We start from the raw sequence: 25,000 nt of genomic DNA, 5'->3' as shown, positions 1-25,000 counted from the left end.
TTACCCTGGAGCAGCATGACATCATTGTAAACCTAAGCGACTCAGATAAAGATTGCTTCATTTCGCTGACCAATAGTCTGCCAGCAGCTTGAAAAAACATTCCTTCGCCAAGAACGCGTATCGTTGCACCCCCTGGAAAAACTGTTGATAGTAAAACAAATTTTTTTTGAAGAACTTTCAGGTCAGTTGATATTTTTTTGCAGACTTATTAAGTGGAACACTTACTTTCATTTCCGTGATTGCCCAGCTAAAGACACACGTTGTGGTTTCATTCGTGTTTATTTCGAAAATATATAAAATAGTTAATTTCCACTGTGTGTTTTATACAGTTTTTATAAAAAGAAATAACTGTCGAAGAAAATCAATGAGAACAGAAAAGTACTGCTTTAAAAAGGAATAATACCGTTTAACCAATTGCGCCATCTGGTGGGTATGTTCAGTTTATGCAGGTGACAGTGACTTGTCACGTGCATATAAATGTTACTTTCACTTGGGCTTGCGCAAAAAAATATGATCGGAACTTGGAGCTCTGTGGAACTGTCAGAACCCTTTTATTAGATGTGTAGCTATAGTTATTTGGTGTGATTTATAGGATCTGACAGAGAGCTTAACGGTGGTCTTCTAGTTCTCACTACAACAGCTTTACAGCACCCATAAAACTAATACATTCAAATTGATGACCAAAAATTATTGTGTATTAACAAATGAAATTGAATTTGAAATCTAAACGAAGTTGTTGAGCTTCATTACAAATCCTATCCCTGTAGCGAAGAGCGATAATGAAACGGAACTCCCTGCCGCTGGAAAATGTTGCACCAGGGACAATGTGTCCGGACGTATTCGGTCATAATTTTCTCTGATCTGTAAATCATGGAAATGACTAATCTCTCACTGCGCCTTATGTAGGGGTACATCCACCTAAGATACAGAACGAGGAATCTGCCCCGCGTCTACGCTGCCCCACCAGTCTATATGTCCCAAACGCTGCTGGAGCGAGGTTAAACAAGTAAACTGCCTGTTAGAAATCCGTTTTAATTTTTGAAAGATCCGATGGCAGGGAATGAAAAGAACGCATCTAAGGCGGAAACTGGGGTTGTGTTGGGATTTTTGGAAGAAGCGGAGCCCTGGCAGCTTCACAGTTCCCAGTTCCCGAGTAAAGTTGGGGGGAAACCAGCATGGCTGAGCCAAGCAGACTTGCCATGCCCGATAGCCTGTGGGAAATGTAATCGCCCTGCAGCGTTTCTCTTGCAGGTTTACGCACCGATTGACGGACAAGACAGAAGTTTTCACAGAACACTGTATGTGTTTTGTTGCAAAACGCCAGACTGTTACTCCTACAACGAGAGCCGCTGTTTTAAAGGTAGGGTTTGGAGCTGCAAATGTGGTCAACAAGCTGGCTGGTTAGACTGGAAGGCCATAACAGTCAGGTGGCTCATTTAACTACTGATGTACGACAACTATTAATTAGCTTAAGGATCAAATTAATCTACTTTTGAATTTTTTATTAATTTGTCAAGAGATGGTAATACGAAAATAAATGGTTTTACTTGCAGTATATAGGAGCCAGTTACCAAGGAAAAATGACTTCTACCCATATGATCCGCCACCTGAGGAAAAGGCGATGGTTGAAACTGACAGTGATCCAGCTGTATTGCAGTCCGGTGTCAAACTGTGCACGGTGTGCGGCTGTGCTGGACCAAAGACTTGCTCCCGTTGCCACGCTGTGAATTACTGCAGCAAAGAACACCAGGTTATAGACTGGAAAAGCGGACACAAGAAGGAATGCGGTGGGTAGAAAAGTGTCTGGACAGACACCGATACTGTATCAGAGTGATAGAACTACAATTAGAAATACTTCCAATCGAATCTTCCTATGATGATTTTCATGCCGTGTTTTGTTACAGGATGTGAACACTTGGTCTGTCCTGTCTTGTGTAGGCACATCCGGCTCAGCTGGGCTTCTCAAGCACGGATTGTGCTTTCCTGAGTTCGAGCTGGTAACAGAACCAGAGGAGGCCGAAGTAAAAGTGGAGCAGTGTGAAGCAGACGAAACGCAGGAAGCACTGGAGTGCAGTGCCACAGGAGGAGATTGTATACAATACATTTGCCTTCCTATATCTACTCAATAAAACCCTCTTTAGCAATCTCAGGTGGTCACCATGCCTTTGCATTCACTCCACAGCTTTGGAAGAGAAGGAACTAGAAGATATGGCTAGGCATGAGACGGAGGACAGCAGAGTGTTCCAGAACTTCAAACAGAGGATTGAACTGGAACCTCATCAGGCAAGATGCAGAGCCAGCTACATAGCAATGGAGAGATGAGCCCATTCTGTTCTCAATTGTCAAAACAAACTAATGCAATTTATTTTCTCAGGTGTTGCGGTACTGTAGGCGTGGTTCTCCCCTCTGGGTCTCAGGCGAACACGTTCCTAAAGAGGAGGATATTCCGAACTGTCTTTGCGGAGCTAGGCGCATCTTTGAGTTTCAGGTATATGCAACATCTCAATCACTGATATTTGATTTCCAGCTTTCTGCGTTGATAGCACAGTGAAGCACATTCTTTTGCCCTATTTCCCAGGTTATGCCTCAACTCCTGAACCACTTGAAAGTGGACGACCCGAACGCAAGCATTGACTGGGGAACTCTGTCCGTGTACTCCTGCGCGAACAGCTGTGATCAGGGCCACAGCTATCACCCAGAATTCATCTGGAAACAGGACTTCTCAGCAGACCAGCCAAACAGTACAACAGAGGCTGGAGAAACAGACTGTCAGTAAAGTCTATATACACTCAGTGACCACTTTTGCGCATGAGATTTATTTTATTTTTTTACATCTTGGTCTGCTCCTGTAGCCCATCCACATCAAGGTTTGATATGTTGTGTGTTCAGAGATGCTCTTCTGCATACCTCAAGTGTAGCACATGATTGAGTTACTAGTTGGCACCTTCATGCTTAAGCCAGTCTGGCGATTCTCCTCTGTCCTCTCATTAACAAGACGTTATCGGCCACAGAACTGCCGTTCAACTGGTTTTTTTGCACTTTTGTCCCGGGATATGAGCAGTTTCTCAAAATACTCAAACCAACCAGTGTGGCACAAACAGTCATTCCACAGGCAAAGTCACTTAGATCACATTTATTCCCCATTCTGATGTTTGTTCTGAACAACTGACCTGTTTGATTTTGACCACATCTGCACGGTTATATGCATTCAGTTGCTGCCACATGATTGGCTGATCATATATTTGCATTAACAAGCTGGTGTACAGGTCTACCTAATCAAGTGGTCACTGAGTAAAAACTACACTCCTGACACCCGACTATGCTTAATCCAGACCTTTTACTCAAATAAAAAAGTTTATTATATTGTTTGATACAGTTGACAGTTTACAATGAATGTCATACGAACAGCATTGGAAGAATGAATCAATCAGTGTTTCAAATATGGTTTTGTCTGAATGTTGTTTACACCTGGGCCTGTCACTATGGAACACAAATATACCTTTCGAAAACATTTAAAATGCAAAATAAAAAAAAAAGTTAAATATCCCATCAGTGTGTGTTTGAAGTTTGTAGGAAAGTTCTTTCCTGTATATGCATATAATGACTGGTGTTAATTACAGAAATGCAAAGGGTAAATATAATATCTGGTAGTTACACAGAACCTTATACTTCCAAATAAAATGGTTTTAGGGGTTACTGATGGGACATTATTTTCACATGTACACATACAATAAAACTCAAGTTTTGAAAATGGCAGAACAAGCCAATCGTTCAAAAACTGCATAAAAATCTGATTAAACGAAATAAAATGCAATTTAAAAAATTAAAATAACCTTTAATTTACTACTTCAACTGTATGATTCCATTATCAAGGAAACTAAACTTTCCGAAATCATTTGTTTTACTTACCTTGAGTGCTTACGTACTATACTGGATAATAAAACTTAAAGGGTTGATACTCTGTCTTACACCAGAGAATCTACAAACTGCACTGCTCAACTTGTAATGTACCTTAACCAGACACGTGTGAATTTCTTTCCACATTTACACAATCAACTTGAAAATAAAATGATCTTCTGTTGAAAAGAAAAGTGTTCATTTGAGGAAAAAAAGGAAATCCAAAACATTGAAAATGCCTTGATGGGTTCAAAAAAAATTGTTCTGTGGATAAGTTTTCATCCAGTAAAAGAGTTTGTCAAGTGTTATGTTCTAGGAGCACAGCGAAGGAAAAAATTTACAAAACATTACAACGGGCAAAATACTTTCCCTGCCAGTGAAACCCAGCAATGGAAGAGGGTTCACCCCCACATTAGGTCCATCTGTACAGTCTGAGAGTCCCCAGCTCACCGGTCAGAATGCAAACCCAGTTCACCAGCCAAAATGACACCGCAAGGGAAAATACAGGTCCATCAAACTGATTACGTTGTCTTCCTGAATCCTTTTAGAATGGGGTAGATGTTTTCAAATGCTTCATAGATTTCTGCCCTGACCTTAGCACCTGGACACAAACATTGAAATAGGTTGAACATTTTCACTATTAAGAATAAAAGTGATATTCATCTGTGGCTGCCATGATATGCAATGTTGATTTTATTATGATTTTAACATTACACATGCTAAATACAACCTTATACCTGAAATTATCCAGGCCACCGCTTAACTCTGAACCCATCTCTAAGTTTGTGATTATGAAACAAAAAGTCAGCTCAAAAAGTATATTTAATATGACTCTTTTTTTCCCCAAGTCGCTTTTTTCATATTGAGTTTAACTTTATTAACCAAACCATACAGCACAGTCTGGTTCAATTCAAAATTTAAATAAACTGGACAGAAAAAACTAAACAAGAACAAGACTCACCTGTCAGCACAACTTTCCCAGAGACAAATATCAAGAGGACGATTCTGGGTTTGATCATTCTGTAGATTAACCCTGGAAACAACTCTGGTTCGTAGCTGAAAAATAAATCAATAATTGTTACCATCAAGACTGAAGAGCCCTGTCATATTTCTGCTGTGCTTTCAAGCACACTCGCATTATGACTGCTGGCATTATAGCAGGAAGCAATTAAGCCATTTCTTTACCCCCATTGTTGGCTTCAGTTCAGTCACACAAAAGAATAAACATCTGATCATAGGACACTACACGTCAGTGGTCCATCTTCATGTGTGAAAATACAGGACTTATGTTCTGATCTATAAAAACAGACTCATGCTTATTTTTTATAAACGTAAATTGTGGGACAAACCTGCTGAACTGCTGATGAGTGAGTACCAGACCCTCTAGCCGAATGGGGAACTTCACATCACAGCTGCCCACCATGTTCTGGATCTTAAAATCCAGAAATTTAGCAGGGAATCCCAATTTCTGCACCACTCTGGCATATTTCCTGGCTGCTAAGCGGGACTGTTCTTCACTGTGGATAAAAGAACATGAGAATGAATGTGTTTTTTGTTTCTTTGATGGTTTTTTAATGCATGCACACAACAGGAAGGTAGCATGGAGATGACTGGCTGACCTCTTAGCTCCTGTGCACACCATTTTCCCAGAGCTGAAGATGAGGGCAGTTGTCCTTGGTTCTCTGATCCTCATGATAACAGCAGCAAAACGCTACCATACAGAGTTAGAACACCAAAACGTAAAGAGTCAAAGACGCTAAAATACAAAGAGTCACAATTACTCAATCTATTTGTGACTTCTAGAATTGTCCATAAAGGCAAACTTTTACCAACACCATTTGAGCCCAATCTGCTTGGGGTATAGCTGATGGTTGCTATACTTACCTTTGGGTTGTATTCGGCATTTCTGGCTCGTAGTGCTATTGTTTTCAGATCCAGTTTGCAGCCCAAGTTTACAGTAGACACAATGTTCCTACAGAACAAATGCAAACACACAACACAGTTCCTGACTAAAATTCCTGAGTAAAAAGTTATAACACTGAAAATGCGTTCCCACAAGAAACACACACTCATGAGATTCACATGTTTCAATGGTGCTTGGTCCCCAATGGTCCCACACTTAACCAACAGAATTTGCTCAATGGGTATTTAGAAAGTCTATAGACAGGCTATGGAGAAAATATGCCTGAGGAATCTGAATACTGCAGTGATTGATAAGATGGCATCTACATGCAATGGGCACTTAAGATAATATCCCTTGACTCAGTTTGACGTGGGAATACACAGTGGGATATAGTCTTCAGTTCCAGAGGGGAACCCGAGTGGGGAAGCTCTTGGCAGAGCGGTGTGGCGCGTTTGAGGGCCCACTCACTGGAGCTGAGGGACGATGCCGGAGCTCTCCGAGGCGGGCGTGGCCGGCGTGACGGGGGTCATTGGGGTGACAGGTGTCGTGTAGAGGGGGGTGTTGCCCGGCAGGGCTGTGGTGGTCATGGTCTGGGAATGGTAGAGCTGGGGGGTTTGTCCGGACATGCCCGCCACCCCGCCTTGCTGGGAGGCAGCCTGCTGCTGCTGTCTCTGCTGCTCCTCCAGCACGGACAGGCTGTTGGTGTTCTGCACAGGCTGGGGGGTGAGCCCTGTGCCGTAGGGCATCATAGGGCTGAAGATGGGGATGCCAGGCGTCATCGCACCCTGGGAGGTGGGGGGACACATCTTTAGTAAAACTCACCAGGGGATGACTGGAAAACCTGCAAAATCCTGCTAGATCTCAAGTACCACTTTCCATTGTCTGTGTTTTTTCACAGATTTTTTTCACACATTTGAACACTGCTCATGCGCAGGTCTCCCAAACAGGCATCACATAACAGCCTTGGAGTGATTTGTTGTACAGTAACCACTAAGGTGGGTATGACCTTAAAACATTAAAATAAAATAAATATCGTTAAAAAACGCACACACGTGTGTACATTTAAATGAGGTGGTACTACTGTGAGCTGTACTATGTGTGGTTGCAGAATTATTGATCCCATGCAGGAAGCCAGAATTGCAGCCAAAAGAGTTTCCTGAATTATGAACAAGTTGCTTTTAAGCAACAGACAGAGCCAGTATGGTCCTTACCTGAGGAGATGCCAGTCCCTGGGCGAAGGGAGGCAAGCTGTTATTCTGGTCCATATTTTGCACTTATGGGGCTGATAGAAGTGGAATGTCCAGGCAACGGATTTCCTCTGGCTTGGATTTATTATTGTTTATAACTCGCCTTTCGCAGACACTAACCACAACCCGTGGACGGCGGTTTAAGATGCAACATTGACTACAGCTGAAACTGAAAAAAAGAGAATTTGTACATCGTTTTGTATCATTTTATCTTTCACCTTTCATCTGTAGTACGCACATTAAAATATTAGAAATAGCACTGATCTAAGCCACCACACACTGGAAATGGCACGATCTAGGTTGCAGAGCCAATTTGATTCATGAATAAACAATAGATCTAAAATCAGAAAAAAACATACACGAATGAAATTTGAACATATAACCAAGTGGCTCTTCCAATATCATGGATGGATTAATGTGCAGTTAATGACAGACACATTTATCCAGAGTCCAAACTTGTGCAGATAGCCCGTTAGCTAAGCTAGCGGACTAGCGATAATAATTTCAGTTTGTTTCGCACTACGACTTTGCTTCAAATATATCAGCACATTAGATGTATCGTTACAAATATGTGAGATAAACAATTTATCGTTTTTCATAGTTTACCTTGTTACTGAAACCAAGCACAATCTCTGAACCAGGAAGATGCACTTTAATTTGAATGTTCCAACTCGGTCAAGCAAACTAGCTAACGCTACGTATTACTTCCGGAGTAGTCATGTCCAAATCACGGATGTGTTATCCTTTCAAAATCCTGCGAAAACTGTGCTGTTTACTCTGCCCTAATAGTGGATTAGAAATCTTTTTTTTTTTTTTTCTTGAAAATGTGTTAGATTAATTAATAGATTCATAGACGAGATAGCTAGCTTTGAACCTCAGGATCATAAAGTAAGCTCAGGCACCTGTACTGCGCATGTCTGTCTGTGCTGCAGAAAATATTGGCTGTGTCTCCCGCGCATAGTCAGCTCCAGAAAGGCTGAATATAACAAGCAACACAGAATAATCTATATGTTATGTTAAAACATTTCGGAAAACGATATACTTTTATTTCAATACATTTAATCTCATGTACACACAATATTTTTTAAGTAATCTATTTTTTAAATTTATTATTGGCACCCTGAACAATTATTGTCAAAATCAAATATAGTTAAATCTCAGTCAAAAGGAAACTGAATTGTGTCGTTCCAATTGAGTCGGAAGATAGAGAGGGAGGCCACAAAGAACTCAATGAACACAGACTAAGAATTTAAGAGATTGGCTGCATCTTGGGATCACCAAATCTCAAAAAGAACCATCAACCCTCATTACCAAAAAAGGGTGGCATGAAGAAAGCCCTTACCAGAATTGCCAACTTTCAGGGGCATCTTGGCGTGAGATTAAATGCTCCCCTCCAAAATTAATCACATTTTTAGTGCGAGATACATTGTCCTCTATATAAAAAATCCAAATGTGACAGGATGAAGCATCTGAAGAGGAATGTATACAAGGAGAAGCACCTCATACCTACTATCAAATATATTTTTTGTTGTCAGTGGTCCAGGGGAACTATTTACGATAGATGGCATAATTAATTCAACACAGTACCTGAACATTTTGGCAGAAAATCTGGTTGTCTCTGCTAGGAAGCTGAAACTTGGGTCAGATTTTCCAGCAGGACAAAGACTCCAAACATACGACAAAATCCATGCAGAAATGGAAGTGAAAGCAACATCCATGTTCTACAATGACCATCACAGTCTGGTGACCATTGAAAAACCTGTGATCTGAACTAAAGGATTCTTTAACCTTATATATAAGAAGACTCACGGTTGTCATCATTGCCAGGTGTCATTGTACAAAGTAGCACCAAACACCAGGGGTGCCAATAATTGTGACCAGTTTTTTGGGGAAATATTTTATTTGGAAAATGTAAGACTTTGCTTTATTAATGACTCAGTGGAATCAACCTTACAACTATATGCTGTACTTCTCAAAATATGCAGGTCTTGAATGCAACCAACAGTCCTATAACCCCCCTCATTTGAAACCTTTTTCCTTGGTGAAGAATCACAGGGTACCCCCCGGTCGATGATCTCACAGATGATCCTGAAAGCCAGTATAACAGTATAATTCAAACCCTGCTCTTAACGATTGGTTCCCTGCTACACAGTATAATCTGAAATTTGATGGCTCCCATCCGGCATGATCAGATCAGATCAGATCCCCCCCCCCCCCCAAGGGGTGCAGAACAACAGTGTAATATAATGGTTCGGGAACTGGGCTTGTTCCCTAAAGATTGCCAATTTAATTACCAAGGATGACAGCCTTGTAACCTAGATAAAGGTACTTCACCTGTATTCCTTCAGAATATATCCAGCTCTATAGATGGACAGGACTGAAGAATGTAAAAGCGGTGTAACTCGCTCTGGACAACTGTGTTTTAAAGCCCGTTAAATGCCTGTAATATGATGGGCATAACCGAAAATGGAGCCAATAATGGACAAGAATGTTTTTAACATGGTTTTATTAACCTAATTAAATCAAAGTGTAGAAGAAAAACATTGACAGAGGAATAACACAACTGGGCGAAGCAGGACTGGCTGTGGGAGAAGCTCAGTCTTTCCTGAGGGGAACGGTCTCCTCCTTGATGCCCTCCTTGGTGATGATGCAGAGTTTGAGGGCATCACCGGTGTACACGTCCCTCTCTGCGGCCGAGATGAAGACATCCTTGACCAGCTGCACAGCCTTCTCCTTGCTCAGAGGCACGTGCTGCACATTCTCCATGTTCTTGAACCCAATCTGCACATGAGCCAAGGACATTAAAATCATTCAATGCTCTGAACATCTGCTGAACATGCCAATGCCTTCAACTTACTGTATCCTGTAAAAATCACATGATCTAAGATTTGAACATGTGCAATCCTGATACAGTGAGATGTTCTGTAAATTCTTCAAAAATCATAAATACTTCTGCATACTGCTTTGGGTGCATACCATCCACTATAGAGATGCTCCTAAAACAGTATGTCAAAGCAGGGAAATGCCATGTCTTTAGCAGCAGGGGATACAGGCTCTTTACCTGGTTATCCTGGAGAGCTGCTGCATGGCTCTTTACCTGGTTATCAGGAGAGCTGCAGCATGGCTCTTTACCTGGTTATCCAGGAAATACTGCAGCATGGCTCTTTACCTGGTTATCCAGGAAATACTGCAGCATGGCTCTTTACCAGGTTATCCAGGAAATACTGCAGCATGGCTCTTTACCTGGTTATCCAGGAAATACTGCAGTATGGCTCTTTACCTGGTTATCCAGGAAATACTGCAGCATGGCTCTTTACCTGGTTATCCAGGAAATACTGCAGCATGGCTCTTTACCTGGTTATCCAGGAAATACTGCAGCATGGCTCTTTACCTGGTTATCCAGGAGAGGCTGCAGCATGGAACTGGCTGATCCTCCTGCTTTGTAGGTGTCCCTCTGGTAGGATCCCACTGGGTCAAAACTGTACACAGCACCACGGCCTGGAAAGAACACAAGTATTAGCGCCCTGTACAGGGCAATGCTATCACTTGCACGCACGCACGCACGCGCCAATCCAACAACGCTCATTTACATGCCAACTAGACTAGACACAGTGACCACTGGGTGTGGTATTAAAGAGTTTTTATTTTACAACATTTGAATATAATCAAATATAGGCTAAAAATTGGGTGTGTACCCTCCTCATCCAGGCCTCCAATGATGTTGTAGACATAGTAAGGGAAGAAGCGTCTGCCATAGAGCACTGTGGACAGCATGGCTGCGATGGCCCCGCTAGTCATAGTCTTGTTGTTTGAGTGCTTGTACATCTGGGAATGCAAAAATACAGATGTACAAGACAATATGGTGCATTTCTGAAATCTGTCAGCTTGCATTTCTTCGCTTCAAACAAACATGAGCAAGTATCAAGTACGATGCAGGTGTTAAAACAAGAAAGGACACAATTTCAGGGATTAGTTGGAGAGAGAGTGGCATCACGTTCAAACATGACTATCAAAACTTTCATCTTTCCCCAGATTAATAGCTGCTGGACACATTATGAAGTAGATCACTGAAACCCCCACTTTACCAAATCTAGAGTACAAAAGCCACCTGAGATCATTTAGTGCATGATGGTGGACACACAAAAAAAAAGGTTTCGGTTATTCATTTGTTTAAATGACTGTGTAGAAACAAAACGTACCTTACCAATACTTTATCCTGATCAGAACACATGCCATGACAGTGATATAAACCTAGTTTCTACAGTCCTAGTATATAAAAACTAATATTTGAACATGTTTATTGACAAGCTTAAAGTAACTAATCAGTAGAGGGGTGTGAGGCAATTAGGAGAAAGAGCCAATCACACCTTCAGTCTGGCATCAATGATTTTGGTCAGGGTGAGGCAGTCTCCATGGAAGCCACTACAGCCGATGACGGTAGTGTCTGTACTGTAAGACATTCACAAGACACAAAGTTATTATTAAATTGTTATTGAACTGACACAAAGAACTGGCACGAACGCTCGGTAAGTCGAGAAGTGCAGTGGGTGTGCAATTGAAAATCAAAATCGAGCAACAGTGCAGCACAGAATAAAAATATCGAAATGACGCAGGCCTGAATGGAATTGTATATTCCAAGGATTTCCAAATCGGAGGCCAAAACAACCGATACAAGAACGTTACTTACAATTAAGTGGATATTCAGACTACGTAACTTATAATAACGGTACTCACAGTTTGTAACATTTAGGTGAATCCCGGCTGTGAATTGAGTATCCTTCGCTCAGACGAGTGTCAGAGGCCACAATTGCAAAGTCTTCTCCAGCTACAGCCAGAACAGTCCTAGGGAGAGAAACAAAACCTTAACCTTTGTTAACGTAATGCTCAGGAGTGGGTAAGCGAATTTAATATCGGCTAGCTAGCTAGCATTAGCTGTGCATAATCCATTAACCAATCACTAGACAACCAATTCTTTCAACAGGAGTTTTTTCATGTTTGAGAAAATCTGGTTGTCAGACGAAAACATACTTGCTACTTTCAGCCACCTAGCTAGCTGCAATGCCGTACATATTAAGCAAGCCAAGATAGCAACCCGACAGCTTACTTTTCATTATTCATAGCTTGCTTTCGCTTACCCTCCGTTAAATGAATAAGGTGAGAATCTCTGCTCTACTGGTCCTGTGTAGTGATACTCCTTCATCTTGCCGTGTTCTCCAAACGCTTGTGCCGACAGCATTATGCCTAACGTTTAAACAATTACTCCAAGAACACACACTGCGTCTAAAACTGAAAACAAAACTCGCTGTCTCACTACAACATGGCGACCAGGAACAGGAAGTTTCCACCACTGTTCCTGCTAACCATCGATATTCGCTGTTTGTTTAAAACTATATCATGTTGTGACTGGAGTTGTGCTGCCCACTAGTGGCTGCCGACTAGTGGCAGCAGCCGGTGTGTGGCAATACATATAAAAAACTGTTTTCGTCCCGCACCCTAATATCGTAATACCCACACACCAAATACTTTTAATTATAAGTGAATTACAAAATGAAAGTAGTTAGTTGAATTTCAAGATCATTTCTTCATTGAGACAATCCATCTATACTTTGTAATTAAAGACCAATTTCAATTGTCTGGCAAGGTTTTTTTTCTTTTTTTAAAAAAGAGTTCATAATCAACTTATGTGTCATCTCAAAAAACAGAAATTACTTTAAAACCATCAGTATGACTCCCACAAAAAACATTCTACCTCCTTGGCCTTAGTTCAATTAATAGGCTAGAAAATATCTAATAATGAAAAACCTATCAGAGTTTTCATCGATACTTCCCGAACATTTGATACAGTTAAACATCCTGTTACAGAAGTTGGACATTTATGGCACCCATAACATGGAGAATGGTTCAGAAACTACTTATCTAATAGAAAACCGTGCATATAATGGAATAATTATCTCTCTGATTTTCAGCCCATTGAATGTGGTATTCCTTGATAAAGATGGACATTAATTAATCTCATCCATAAATTATGAACTATCTATCTACCAGACTACTGGTTTAAAGCTTATAAACTACCCCTAGAGCTCATCCGCAGTCCCTGGGCAGGAAATACATTTCCAGTTACAATAATCAACCAAGTTTCCACTTTAATCTATTCCTTTTTTCTTTTTATGTTAGTTTTCTTTTGTCATTATGTATGTGACAATTGCTTTATAAGATTTCTGTCAGGCAAAGTAACTTGTGCAAGCTCTTCTGGGCCTTTTTATGTTTCCTGCACATGTTTCCTCCCTAAGTTCATATTTGATTGCTGCTCTAAAATTTTTGTTTCTGTGCAAATAAAAAAAGAGCAATGTAAGCTTTACCTGAACAGTTATTTTCCACCTGTGGTCTTTAGATAGGCTAGAAAATATACACTTGCATGTAAACAACAATTACTTGCTGCCTGGAACATAACTATTACATATGTATGTAATGCATTTATACTTTGTGGACTTGAGTCCAATGATGTGACGAGGAACTTCTGCGATTGCAGTGGCTCTAGTCAGACACTTGGGGGCAATATTGACTGTCCCAAATAACAGTAGTTCCAAGGATGATCATCCTCTTTTTGTAGTTTGTATGTTTCATCATAGAACTTGCTTTGCAGCAGCAAACCCTCCTGCCCACACTGACAGAACATGGTGAACATTGTTGCAGCCGCAAACTCTCTTGCCCACACTGACAGAACATGGTGAACACTATTGCAGCAGCAAACACTCCTGCCCACACTGACAGAACATGGTGAACATTGTTGCAGCCGCAAACTCTCTTGCCCACACTGACAGAACATGGTGAACACTATTGCAGCAGCAAACACTCCTGCCCACACTGACAGAACATGGTGAACACTGATTGCAATCAGAAGATGATGGATGATCCGAAGGCATTTCACCAAATGTATGCTTCATGGAAGTCTGGACTGATGCCATCTATTGTCAGGGCATCCCTCCCCAAAACCCAGAGCGAGACTATTCTGTTTGGAATTAAATCCTAAATGTAATGCCGGTGCTAATAAGCCAAGCTAATTGCAGGTCTGGTGTGAATTGTGATTTCTCTTCGAAAATAAATTATACTTCTTTTCATGTGGATAGTAAACAGATTGCTACAAACAATGGGGCAAATTTAAATCCGAAGCATATGATGTTTATGAAAACCTAAAAAGCTCAGAAACGTTCTGAGACGAAACCCGTGGATTTGTGGTTGAACGCATACACGGCTCTTGTTTCACCATCAAAGTTTGGATTAAAAATCTACAGCTGGGTTCCTCCTGAGTTGAGAAAGTGGGTGTCCCTGCTGTGAGTGACATGTTGAAAGGGGGCCAGGCCCCTGCTCCGGGTGGGAGGGGGGGGGGGTAGAGGGGCGTGGGTGGGAATCATCTCCTCACTTGCTGAGTCACGATCCCTTTGTTTGGATCCTGCAGCTGATATGCAGAGCTTTCATATCTCATGAATGAACTTCCTGGGCATCGGAAAATAAGAGTGACAGTGATGAACTTAGTCGTAATGATGACTGAATTCACAATGTTCGCGTTTTAAGGACAAGGGGAGAGTAAGCTGTGTGTGTGGCCGTACAAGCTAATTTAATGCTGGTCTTCGGTTAGCTGCAAACACCAGCTGCCCTCAACACCATTCCACTCAACCCGCTCTTATTGTTTAGCAAACCCCCCTGCCCACTGCCACCAGCTGATAAGCTAGATGCATCATCAGGATTTTGGAAAGGCCCAAGTCCTCTCCCGTTAGCATATGCAGAATTTACAAATATATTTACTCAATTTGCGGGATTAGCACAGAGAACAAGGCCTCCTCACTCCCCCTGTATCTCTCCCTCTCTGTCTGTCTCCCCCTCTCTCTCGCTCTCTCTCTGGCGATGTGATCAGCTGTGATCACAGAGATGTATTATGCCCTGGGGATTAGCGCTTGCAGTCTATGGTTATGGGACGCTGCCATCTGCCACCGGGCACATTCTCATACTCAGCAGAAGGCTGCAGCATTTGTGTATTCAAATGGACATCTTAACTTTCCCAGGACAGGATGACCCTGCAGTCTGCCTGCAGGCTACTGAAGCAGAAGAGCAGGCGGATGGTAATTACTATTTAGTGGGGCCATCTTTACATATTAAGGGGGGGGGCAGTGGATGGATAACATTGTAATGAAGGGGTATCGGGGCATCTGCAGGACAGGGTTGGTGGTGGCGGTGGTGGGGGGGGGGGGGGGGCACATGCACACACAACCCCTTAGCTAACATGCATGTGGCGTGTCATTTAACATGAGTTACCATGCCAACTGACACACTGGTGCTGCTGGCTGGAAATGAGCATTTATCAACATGAGCCGCTTTATTAGGGAGATTTATGACAATATAAATACACAAGCTTTACAGCACAAATGCTTTTAATTAATAAAGCCACTAGTTAGCATTTCACATTATGTTGTGAATGGATGTTAGTTTCATGTCTAAATTGCTGACACAAAGTATTTAAAATGATCCGTTTTAAAAATTATTCCTTTGAAGGTAGGCCAACGTTTAGAGCTGGACCAGGCCTAAACCATGAGAGTCCTCATCCAAAAGACATCTTACAGAAGCATTTACATGTATTTTTCTTGTGACATTCATCACAGCCCCTGGATTCTGATGGGACTGATTTCTGGACCTCTCTCCTCTCATGCCAGTAAATGACTTCATGGACCTTTTCTGACATAACTCAGTGCTGCCCACTGCTTGCACACTTGACATAATGTCAAGGTAAGGGCAGAAACTATGGGGATGTCAACATAAAGATCTATTCTGTTTCATAAATAACAAAATAAACACCTGTGTAATTCATATAGACAGGGTATTCCCTCTCCTTTTCTAGAAGTAGAATTTTTAAAGGAACTGAGGCTAATCTGTTGCTTAACACACAATTAAACCAATAATAGTGCATATTTAAACCCAGGAGAGCCAGAATGGCCATGTGTATGATACGGCTTTCCTTTGATGCTTTACACCTTAACTCGGATTAGGAGTGTTTGAAAGAGCACAGTGTGCAGTCAATATGCTATAAAGCCAAGATTTAAGAGCAGCTGAAATGTAATGCATTTTCACTGGACACTTGTACACAGGCCTTTGTCTGTGGTGACCAGCTGTCTGCGTGTCGGGGGAGAGGAGGCGTGAGAGAGAGGAGGCTGCCGCAGCTCCTATGCCACACTGGGGGAATAACAATGAAAATACTTCACAAGATAAAGTAATAAAACAAAATCTATAATATGCTGATGTTGTTTCACGCCACCCACCAATTCATGCGACTGTCATTGCTGATACGACTCTGTCGGATTCAGTCACCACTGTAACAAACTGTGCCTTTTTGCTTAAAGGCCGTTATATTATATCAGATACTGAACAAGGAGGCTGGTATGGGGGTGGGCTAAATCCGGACCATGGGTACAGCAGTTGCAGCTTCAAAAAGGTGCAATGTGTGGTTCTGTTTGTTCTCTGGTGAACATGGAAAGGCTGTTGTTCATACTTCAGCCGCAGTGTCCCAAAATACACAGAATAGGGCCCTGAGTGTCTCTGCATCTTGCAGTGTAAGCTCTCGTTGTTTGAAGAGGAAGTTCCTGGTCACACCATTGGCAGTGCATATTTTTAGACAGCTTAATGCTGGGGGTGTCATTTGTGGTGATAAGGGTGGGGGGGTGTTTACATTTTTAGAGAGGTGTTGTATTTTTCAAGGCATGTGTGGTTTTAGACAGGTGTTCTATTTTGTATGCTTTTCGTGGTGTTTGTTTTCTCTCTGAGAAAGCTGCTTTGAAATAAAGCTCAACATATTTTGAAAGCTCAGTGATTTGACTTGTACAATATGATTAACTATATTTCCTACGAAGTGTTGAATGAATCATTTGTGACTGGACTTTATAGAGGGCCGAGCCCTTCATTCTGGATATCCTGCCACATGGCAAGCCCTAAAATGACACACTATAGTACCAATCACTCCCAGTCCATCACTCCACATGGGTTTTTAAAGAAGATTATTAACAAAAAACAATATTAATAACAATGTGACTGGGATACCTCCTCTTCCTTTACCCACTCATGAGCCACAGTGTTGCTTTGGCGGTCGGTCGCTAATTCGAAGCGCAACTTCTGCCCCTTTGATCTGTAGGATCCTCCGCATGCATATGTAGAGACACACACACACACAGCTTCCTATTTGTCTTCCCTGTTGTGATGTCTGGGCTCATTAAAGCACTGTGGTGCAGGGACAGGGGTAACACCACCCTGCTGAGAGGCTGCAGCATGGCCCTTCTGCTCTAATGGCAATCGCACCCCTGTGCTGACTGTTGGCAGAGCGCTATTACCCCGGGGAGAGGGAAGGGGGTGGGGGGTGTTAATACTGACGCACTCCGACTACCTTTCTCAGCTACTGAACAAAGTCTCGCTCCAAACATCACAGCTCCCCTGCCTCTGACTCTGATCCCCGTCTGTGTAGAGTGGGGTTTAAGGGTTTTCAGATCTTTGCATTTACAAACGCAGTTAGAAATAAGTATAAAAGTCAGTTTTCATCTCTTCACATTTACAAACGCAGTTGTAAAGAAGTATAAAGACGGTCAGTGCCAGAGCAGGATCACCGATGCTGACATGACAGGTTTTCTGGGAGTATTGGTTATTACAGCACTGATGAGTCAAACGTGACACCCTGAATACAGCAGCCCACAGCTGTGCTGTACTGCAGTCACCCTGCTGGCACTGTGGCTGGATATGCAGTTCCATGCACACACCCAGCGGCATTCCAGCTAAATGTTAAAACCTAGTTTGTTAAATCTTCACCTGTCTGCTTGGTGACAGTGTCACATTGCCTGGTGAAAATCCAGTGAAAAGCACCAAAAAGTTAAATTGGTTTCAATTTTATCCTGATAATTTTACTGAACCAATTTTGTTGTTTCAGATACTTTCATGCTGTGGCAGTAGAGATGCACTTTACCTTTCTCACAAAAGAAAGAAAGAAAGTCACATTATACCAGTAAATGTACATGATAAATTCAGCCATTTGTCAAGCTGCACCTTTGTAGGAACAACAGAGCCTCCGTTGACCTGGAGATATCTCTGCGTGCCAGCCCTGCCCCCACCACTGTGCATGCATTCGCTCCCTATCACCATTAGGGGGCGCACGGAATCAGCAGAGACCAGATCTGTGATCCAAATGGTGAGAATGGGAAAAGATTCCAAAAGAGTTCCCTTCATTCAGGGTGATTTAAACACATGCAAAAGATATGAGCCCTGAAAAGCTGCTTCCCTCCTCCCTCCCCTGCCCTGCTTTCCATCTGATTGCTGTGGTGTAAAATTAAATTACCCTCTACAAAGGCTCCGATGGCCAGCGCCAGGGACGAGATTTCCCACAATTCACAGTCACCGAGGTGTCAACAGAAGCAGACAGACAGCAGCTTGTGGGAAAAAGGCGTAATTTAATCACACGTCCAAACGTGCAGTGGCGTTCCCTTTCCCCAAACAATTGTTATCATTTAAAATTGGCCGAGGATTAATAAAAGAAGGAAAAGAAATGAACAACTTGATTGGATTACTAGGCTGTGTCTCAGCCGAGAGGAGTGAGCAACAATCAAATAAAAGCACAATGGAAATAATCCAATCTGTAAATTACAGCGGACACAATATCAAACTCCCGCATCTGAACTGATTTTCACCGGCAAAATGCTATTTATTTATTTGTTTGCTTTGAGAGAGAAGCGCTTTTGGGGAATAAGAGTTGTGGAAGTTGTTCTGCGTTGAAGTCAGCTCAGCAGAAGGATGAGCCAGGAACACACAGGCTGCCATTCAGGCTCAGCTCTCCTCGGTGTCCATCAGCAAGCACAGTTTTATCAGCACAGGGGATTACCAGCTTTACATCGCCCCCACTCAGTCTGACAGAGGACGGAGGGGCGAGAAAGTTATCTACAGCGGAAAAGGAGTGACAGGAGCGTGCTTTCTTTCTAAAAACGCCTCAATCAAGTGATGGCAGATACGTTCTGCTTCCCTGGAATGCTCACAGGAATGCTGCTCTAATGTACGGACACATGTTGCTCTTCATTTGCTGGAGCTGCTTCCATCCTTTCCAAATGAATGCAACATCTACAGTTGTTTGCTGCAGCTTAACTACTTCTGAAGCCAGTTTACAGTTTAAACATTCAGCCAGCACACAGCATCAGCCAAAGTGGCTTTAACATGGTTAGAAAAGCCCCACTGGAGCTAGAGATACATAAAATAAAGCTGTAATCGAATCAGCTCTATGATAGAGATACCAGACACAGCACTATAAAGCCACGAGTGGGGCTCGACTTCACTTCTCTGTGATATAAATATCACATCCTGTCATATTTTGCATTCACAGGAAGTGCACACAGAAATGGCCACTGGCTCCAGGAAGAGGCTTTCTTTCAGAACAGACGTATGCAAAGACGCGCCGTCTGCAGAGGCCGTTCTCCTGAGCCTTTCTCTCTTTCCGCATCTCCTCCTCGTTCCAGTCCGGCCGTTTCCCAGACTTCTGTGGGCCCCAGCGGGGTGTTAGCGCCCCTGGGGCGGTCTGAGGTGAGAATGTGGGTTATTCACACCTAGCTGTGGGTCGAGGACCAGAAATCTGCCACCCCCCGACACCCCGGGGATAACATCACACCGAGCCCCAAGCTGTTTGGTATGCTAGAGGCCCCCTGCCCTGGAGCCCCGTTAGGTCTATTATCAGCGGCCTGCTCGATCAGGGCGGGCATTACCGCTACCTGGGAAAGGGTAATGGAGCGCCCTCCCTGGCCCCTCGTGGAGAGCGGGAACGGGAGTGCTAGCAGGACGCCGTTTAGCATGGCTCTGCCAAGAGGAAGTTCCCTCTCCTTATCAAAGGGACACGCGCCTATCACATGGCTGTGTATTGAGAGGAAGTGTGTTTACTGCTCAATTACAGAGCTCATCTGCAGGGCTGCCCCTCGTTGGGACTTTAATGGGGCTCACACCACCCCACCAACAGGCCAAGGCCGACAGATATTACGGCCGTCGGAGACGAGAGAGTGTGAAGGCTTCACAGCTGTTTCCACCCACGAAATGCAAGAAAGGAATTCTCAAGCAGCGCTGATACTGATAGTCTGATACATTGTCGCACAGTGAAGCTATTTGCTACCGTATGTGATAGTTTTGTATGGTTTTGTTCAGAGTAGATCTAGAGTTAGGGATATGCATAGAGATCTAAGGCATCCTGTAGAGATTCACTCCCACTCAATGGCATCATTAGCTCTGTCCCTGGAGATCAGGACATTTCCTTAATTCAGGAAATCTGATTCAGTTCAGGACTGTTACTTACAGAGATATTATTGTGGTCACACTAAAATACAGCAATCTTCTACAACAGCCATAGGAACGAAGTTGAGCAACAATCATAGAATTTGTGATGATTTAAAGTATTAGGTTTTACATTAAATTCTTTAGGAATTTAGCTTAGCAGACACTCTTATCCAAAGCAATGTACACAACTCACTTTCGTATACATACAATCCATTTATACTGTTGGATATTTACTGAAGAAATAGTGCTTGCGGTTTCCAGTGGCACTTGTGGCTAAGTCTAACTTCAGTCAGACGTGAAGCGTTGTGCAACAGCAGTCATTTCTGCTGAGTGGTTTCTAAAGCTACGGTACATGTAATTTTCCTATAAAAGCTAGAGACCGGTGTAACAGCAACAGCGAAGGAAGGGCTGATTGCAGAGCCTTTTTGCTGGCCTGCTGGGCCAACAATAACCTGATCCAAATACCTTCTAGGAGTCCAGAAGACAACAAACACAATTCTTCCAAACACAAAATAAGTATAATGGCTTTACTGGGAAGATTAGATTAGACAGGCTGGAATATGGCAGAGCCAGGTTAATTGCTCCGAACACCATAGTTCTTGAGCAGATAAAGAAAATGAGACTATAATAAGGCCTCTTGCACACACCGCTGAAAGTGATCAGATGAATGTTAATTTTCTATCACCGAGACATGTAAAGGATAGATAACTCATGCACATACACATAAACATGTACACACACACACACTCTCTCTCTCTCTCTCACACACACACACACACACACACACACACACACACACACACACACACACACACACACACACACACACACACACACACACACACACACACACACACACACACACACACACACACACACACACACACACACACACACACACTCTAACACACAAAAACAGCTGTCAGAACCTGAATGTAAAACCATGTTTGCACCTGTTATGAACTGATCAGTGCAATATCATATTTGCAGGTCAGGGCTGATTAGTGTAATACCATATTTGCAGCTGTCAGGACCTGATCAGTGCAATACTGTCCTTGGAACTAAACTGGAAAGGATCAACATGGAGAATGCTATCGATTATGCCAGAGCAAATCAGAGATGTACTTTAGAGGTACATATGAATATACTATTCAACATTCGCAATTAAGTTACACACCCCAACCCCACCCCTGCCAGAAAAGAAGTGGATAATTGCAAGCTTTTGGGAAGACCGACATTAGTTTGCACGCTGCTGACATTGCAGCTGCAAAAGCGATGGTCTGTACCAACAAGTGATGATTAGATGCTCCAAATTTGGGCAAAAAAATCAGTTCCTAGAAGAAAAAAAGACATTCAGTTAACCTGTACCATTACCGGCATAGCATGAACAGGGTCAACAATCAGCGAAGAGCTGTGGGAAGGTTCAATCTGCAGTGATGATGTTGGGCTAATGTGGTGAAGCAGGCTCACAGCAGGCCATGGTGGACCAGGACCAGGATGGACCAGGACCAGGGTGGAGCAGGACCAGGGTGGAGCAGGACCAGGGTGGAGCAGGCCCAGGGTGGAGCAGGACAGGGAATGGACCAGGACCAGGATGGAGCAGGACCAGGGTGGAGCAGGACCAGGGTGGACCCGGACCAGGGTGGACCCGGACCAGGGTGGACCCGTTAAACAGCAGAAAACAGTTCCTGAAGAGGCCCATGAGGAGGAAGCAGGGCAGTGGGGACAGAGGGTGACGGAACTGAACTGGAAAAGCTTGACGTTTCGGCAGGCCTTCAGTCAACACGTGTAAACGGGTGCGACTCATAAACACTGACAGCTGCATATAGCAACGACGAGGCCAAATCGTTCCTGTCAGAAATAAAGCTTGCGCTAGAGAGAAGCAGACCATAACTGCAAGGCCAACAAGATAAAATTGTTCAGTTGTTTACAACCAGACATTGGTAGTTTTTTTTTTTTAATGAAAGGCTAAATCCCAGCCCCCAAAGAATAAAGCACAATTTTCCCTGATTGCTGCTTTTTTATTGCCTTTTATTGTGCTGTCGGTTTGCTCCAACATCTCGCACACATCTCGAGGTATTTGAGCCGATCATTAAAAAAGCTGCTTCTAATGTGGGGGGAACAACTGGTTTGGATTTGTTTGCTACCAGAACCCCACGGACCGCGGTGGGGGTGGGGGGTGCGGGTAGGGGGAGAGGGGGGGAGACCACCGCATGCAATTTGCAAGGTCTCTGTTCCCTTTTGTTTTCTGAAAGGAGACTCGGTGGCTGTTACTGTGCGACTGGACTCCAAGGCTCCAGTAAATCACATCTTTATGAGACTTAATTCTTAGCTTGTCTGGGGACATGCGTTGGCAATTTTGGCTCCATATGAATCATTTTTTTAGGAAGGAGGGCTTTGTCCTTGAGACCAAAAGCTCTGCACAAACAAAAACATGCACTTAAACCACACTTCAACACACAGCACATTTCACCAACGAATCAAATCTATTTTTGCCACCTTCTGGCATTGAATAATGTAAGAACTCCTGTTTTAACAGTGTGATTCAATTGAGACACAATCTAACATACTTGTACAAATTGAGTAGATGTCCTGTGTTGTCACTAGTCAGTGATTTGGTTGTCATGTCTGGATGAGTGACCAACTGCCATGGCCTCGATGGCACACAAAACGAACCTAGTCATACTACTGAAGATTTTTTGCTGTGGGGAGATGCAAAAGTAAGTTCTGCCTGCCATGAATCCAGGAATCTCTAAGGGACAGTAGGACTAAAGATAACAGCTTGGCTTCCAAGTTAACATGAATGACCAAAGAACCAAACTACTCACGTTGCTGGTTGTATTTTGTTCTACTGGTCAAGCACGCATATTACAGCAAAACCGCAGTCCTTCCTTCGGTTGAACAGACACGAGGAACACCCAGCTCACTGTAAGCCCAGGGCGGCCTGTGTCCTAGGCATCACTCAGTGCTGCTTAACATGACAGCGGTTTGCATAGGGCTGAGCAGTCCTCTCTGTTTACCCTCAGTAAAGACTACATTTAATGCCTGCCAGTAGAGCAAGGGCCAGTGACACACACACATTCCTGTCGGCAGACTGCTGTGGGTACAGCAGCAGAATCTTAACGTGAAAACGTGGTATCATGGGAAATGTAGTCCCTCACAACACCACAACATAGTATAATAAATAAATGCCATATATTAAAAATGCAAGAGAAACTTTGCTCAGGGCCTGAAACAGGCTCTGCTATGATGACCCGTATTTGTTTTTCTCCAAAAGCAATCTCAGACTTGTACATGCTTCACTTTTGCAGCACAGAAGCTTTACATTTGGAAAATTAGCACACATGGTTCTGTCCTTGGCAAGCATTGCAACTGGTTGCAAAGAACTATGTTTTCCTTTGTAAATGTGCAAAATGTTATGCAGCAGTGTCGTGGTTCAGCTGGTGCACTGTGGAGTATTATAACAATGCTGGAGCAACTTTCTGTGTCATTTTAAGCAAATCATAATTTCCACAATTCCGCACTTCCATATGTATCGTCTTTTTAAAAAATATGTAATTTGTATGTGGACTCGGTCCTTGCTCTCTGTACACTTGACTCGATATTTTGCATATCTATGAAACAATTTAAAGTACCGCAGATAACTGGTGGGAACAATCAGTTGCCTGATGCACTGTCCTGAAGCCTTCTGCTAACTTTTATTGACACAGGACACAGATTCTCATCGACACAGCTCAGCGATTATTCTGATTATTATTATGAATTATTATTATGATTCTTATTATTATGATAATTATTATTATCCTCTGGGACTATTTTCTCTATGCAATCCTTTCCAAAATAAACTGTGGGGGAAAAACCTAAACAAAACTGCAATTTGGAACTTGTGAACACGCTAGCTAAGTTACTATGGATGGAAACGTAATTTATTTTACACAGAATTCAACCTTGAATGCATAGCGGTAAAATAGTAACGCTGCATACCTTAGATGTGGATAAACAGACATAAAGACATGCATACAAGGCCAGATGCATTCCCCTTGTGGAGAGGGTAATAATTTTGGTAAAAAAAGAGAAAAAAACAGGAGGATCTGAGCTGAACAGGAATGCATTGTTTGTATCATTGGCACACAGAGCATTTTCACAGGCTTGTCTCAATGACACTTCATTTCAATAAAGGGCCTTTTCTGTTTCCTAACGTCTCCACACATGTGAGCGATGGGTCTGCATGTAACAGTGACTCAAATCAAAAGTGAAAAGAAGTGTCTGGCCTTAGTTTAGACCTACACATTATAAAAACCACAACATTGCGTTGGAGCAGTTTAGCACAAAGCACCCCACTAACAAATGACATGCAGATTTTTAGGCTGGGGTGTTGGGGGGAGGGGCGCTGGGGGTGGGGGGTCCCTATGAAAGGGATTCTTACTGAGATCTGTATCTGTTGATGTGGTGCCAGACCTAAATCTCCTCTCACACACGGAATAGAAGCTTTGAGCAGTCTCACAGTATACTGGAAATATAAGAAACAATCGTGCGTAGACGCATTTGGGGAGCAGAAACTCCAGCAGTTGTATGTTGCAGAGTCCAGCCAGCTCTTTCGGTGAATGAAAGCACCGCGACATGA

At 42.9% G+C, this 25,000-nt stretch overlaps 3 protein-coding genes across 3 annotated transcripts; 1 reads left to right on the top strand and 2 right to left on the bottom strand.

Annotated features, from left to right (window-relative positions):
• Nucleotides 1–897: 897 nt before the first annotated feature.
• Nucleotides 898–3,371, top strand: pdcd2 (programmed cell death 2). Its single transcript, XM_061228901.1, has 6 exons — nt 898–1,360; nt 1,554–1,787; nt 1,939–2,091; nt 2,183–2,283; nt 2,375–2,488; nt 2,579–3,371. The coding sequence occupies exons 1-6, from the start codon at nt 1,051–1,053 to the stop codon at nt 2,774–2,776; spliced, it is 1,110 nt and encodes a 369-aa protein (XP_061084885.1). The 5' UTR covers nt 898–1,050; the 3' UTR covers nt 2,777–3,371.
• Nucleotides 3,119–7,850, bottom strand: tbp (TATA box binding protein). The gene is made up of 8 exons (XM_061228903.1): nt 7,654–7,850; nt 7,012–7,216; nt 6,269–6,585; nt 5,782–5,869; nt 5,517–5,608; nt 5,247–5,414; nt 4,859–4,953; nt 3,119–4,498 (listed from the first exon to the last, which is right to left on the bottom strand). The coding sequence occupies exons 2-8, from the start codon at nt 7,063–7,065 to the stop codon at nt 4,419–4,421; spliced, it is 894 nt and encodes a 297-aa protein (XP_061084887.1). The 5' UTR covers nt 7,066–7,216; nt 7,654–7,850; the 3' UTR covers nt 3,119–4,418.
• Nucleotides 7,851–9,536: 1,686 nt separating this feature from the next.
• Nucleotides 9,537–12,415, bottom strand: psmb1 (proteasome 20S subunit beta 1). The gene is made up of 6 exons (XM_061228066.1): nt 12,183–12,415; nt 11,782–11,889; nt 11,415–11,496; nt 10,743–10,872; nt 10,439–10,545; nt 9,537–9,828 (listed from the first exon to the last, which is right to left on the bottom strand). The coding sequence occupies exons 1-6, from the start codon at nt 12,281–12,283 to the stop codon at nt 9,643–9,645; spliced, it is 714 nt and encodes a 237-aa protein (XP_061084050.1). The 5' UTR covers nt 12,284–12,415; the 3' UTR covers nt 9,537–9,642.
• Between the last annotated feature and the right edge of the window lie 12,585 nt (nt 12,416–25,000).

The sequence above is a fragment of the Conger conger genome, chromosome 18 (assembly GCF_963514075.1).
Source record: "Conger conger chromosome 18, fConCon1.1, whole genome shotgun sequence".
NCBI lineage: Eukaryota > Metazoa > Chordata > Actinopteri > Anguilliformes > Congridae > Conger > Conger conger.
Note: the sequence above shows the minus strand (reverse complement) of the source record. Positions and strands in the feature narration are given on the sequence as shown.

What these genes read in the sequence shown, in the direction of transcription:
- pdcd2 (XM_061228901.1), top strand. Translation starts at nt 1,051, where the DNA reads ATGGCAGGGAATGAAAAGAACGCATCTAAGGCGGAAACTGGGGTTGTG. An exon ending in CAGTGCCACAGGAGGAGATT is followed by an intron (nt 2,092 to 2,182) that starts GTATACAATACA and finishes TTCACTCCACAG; the next exon opens with CTTTGGAAGAGAAGGAACTA. An exon ending in GGCGCATCTTTGAGTTTCAG is followed by an intron (nt 2,489 to 2,578) that starts GTATATGCAACA and finishes CCTATTTCCCAG; the next exon opens with GTTATGCCTCAACTCCTGAA.
- tbp (XM_061228903.1), bottom strand. Translation starts at nt 7,065, where the DNA reads ATGGACCAGAATAACAGCTTGCCTCCCTTCGCCCAGGGACTGGCATCT. An exon ending in GGCATCGTCCCTCAGCTCCA is followed by an intron (nt 5,870 to 6,268) that starts GTGAGTGGGCCC and finishes TTTGTTCTGTAG; the next exon opens with GAACATTGTGTCTACTGTAA. An exon ending in TGGGAAAGTTGTGCTGACAG is followed by an intron (nt 4,499 to 4,858) that starts GTGAGTCTTGTT and finishes GTTTGTGTCCAG; the next exon opens with GTGCTAAGGTCAGGGCAGAA.
- psmb1 (XM_061228066.1), bottom strand. Translation starts at nt 12,283, where the DNA reads ATGCTGTCGGCACAAGCGTTTGGAGAACACGGCAAGATGAAGGAGTAT. An exon ending in TCACCTAAATGTTACAAACT is followed by an intron (nt 11,497 to 11,781) that starts GTGAGTACCGTT and finishes AATGTCTTACAG; the next exon opens with TACAGACACTACCGTCATCG. An exon ending in TCATTGATGCCAGACTGAAG is followed by an intron (nt 10,873 to 11,414) that starts GTGTGATTGGCT and finishes TTGCATTCCCAG; the next exon opens with ATGTACAAGCACTCAAACAA.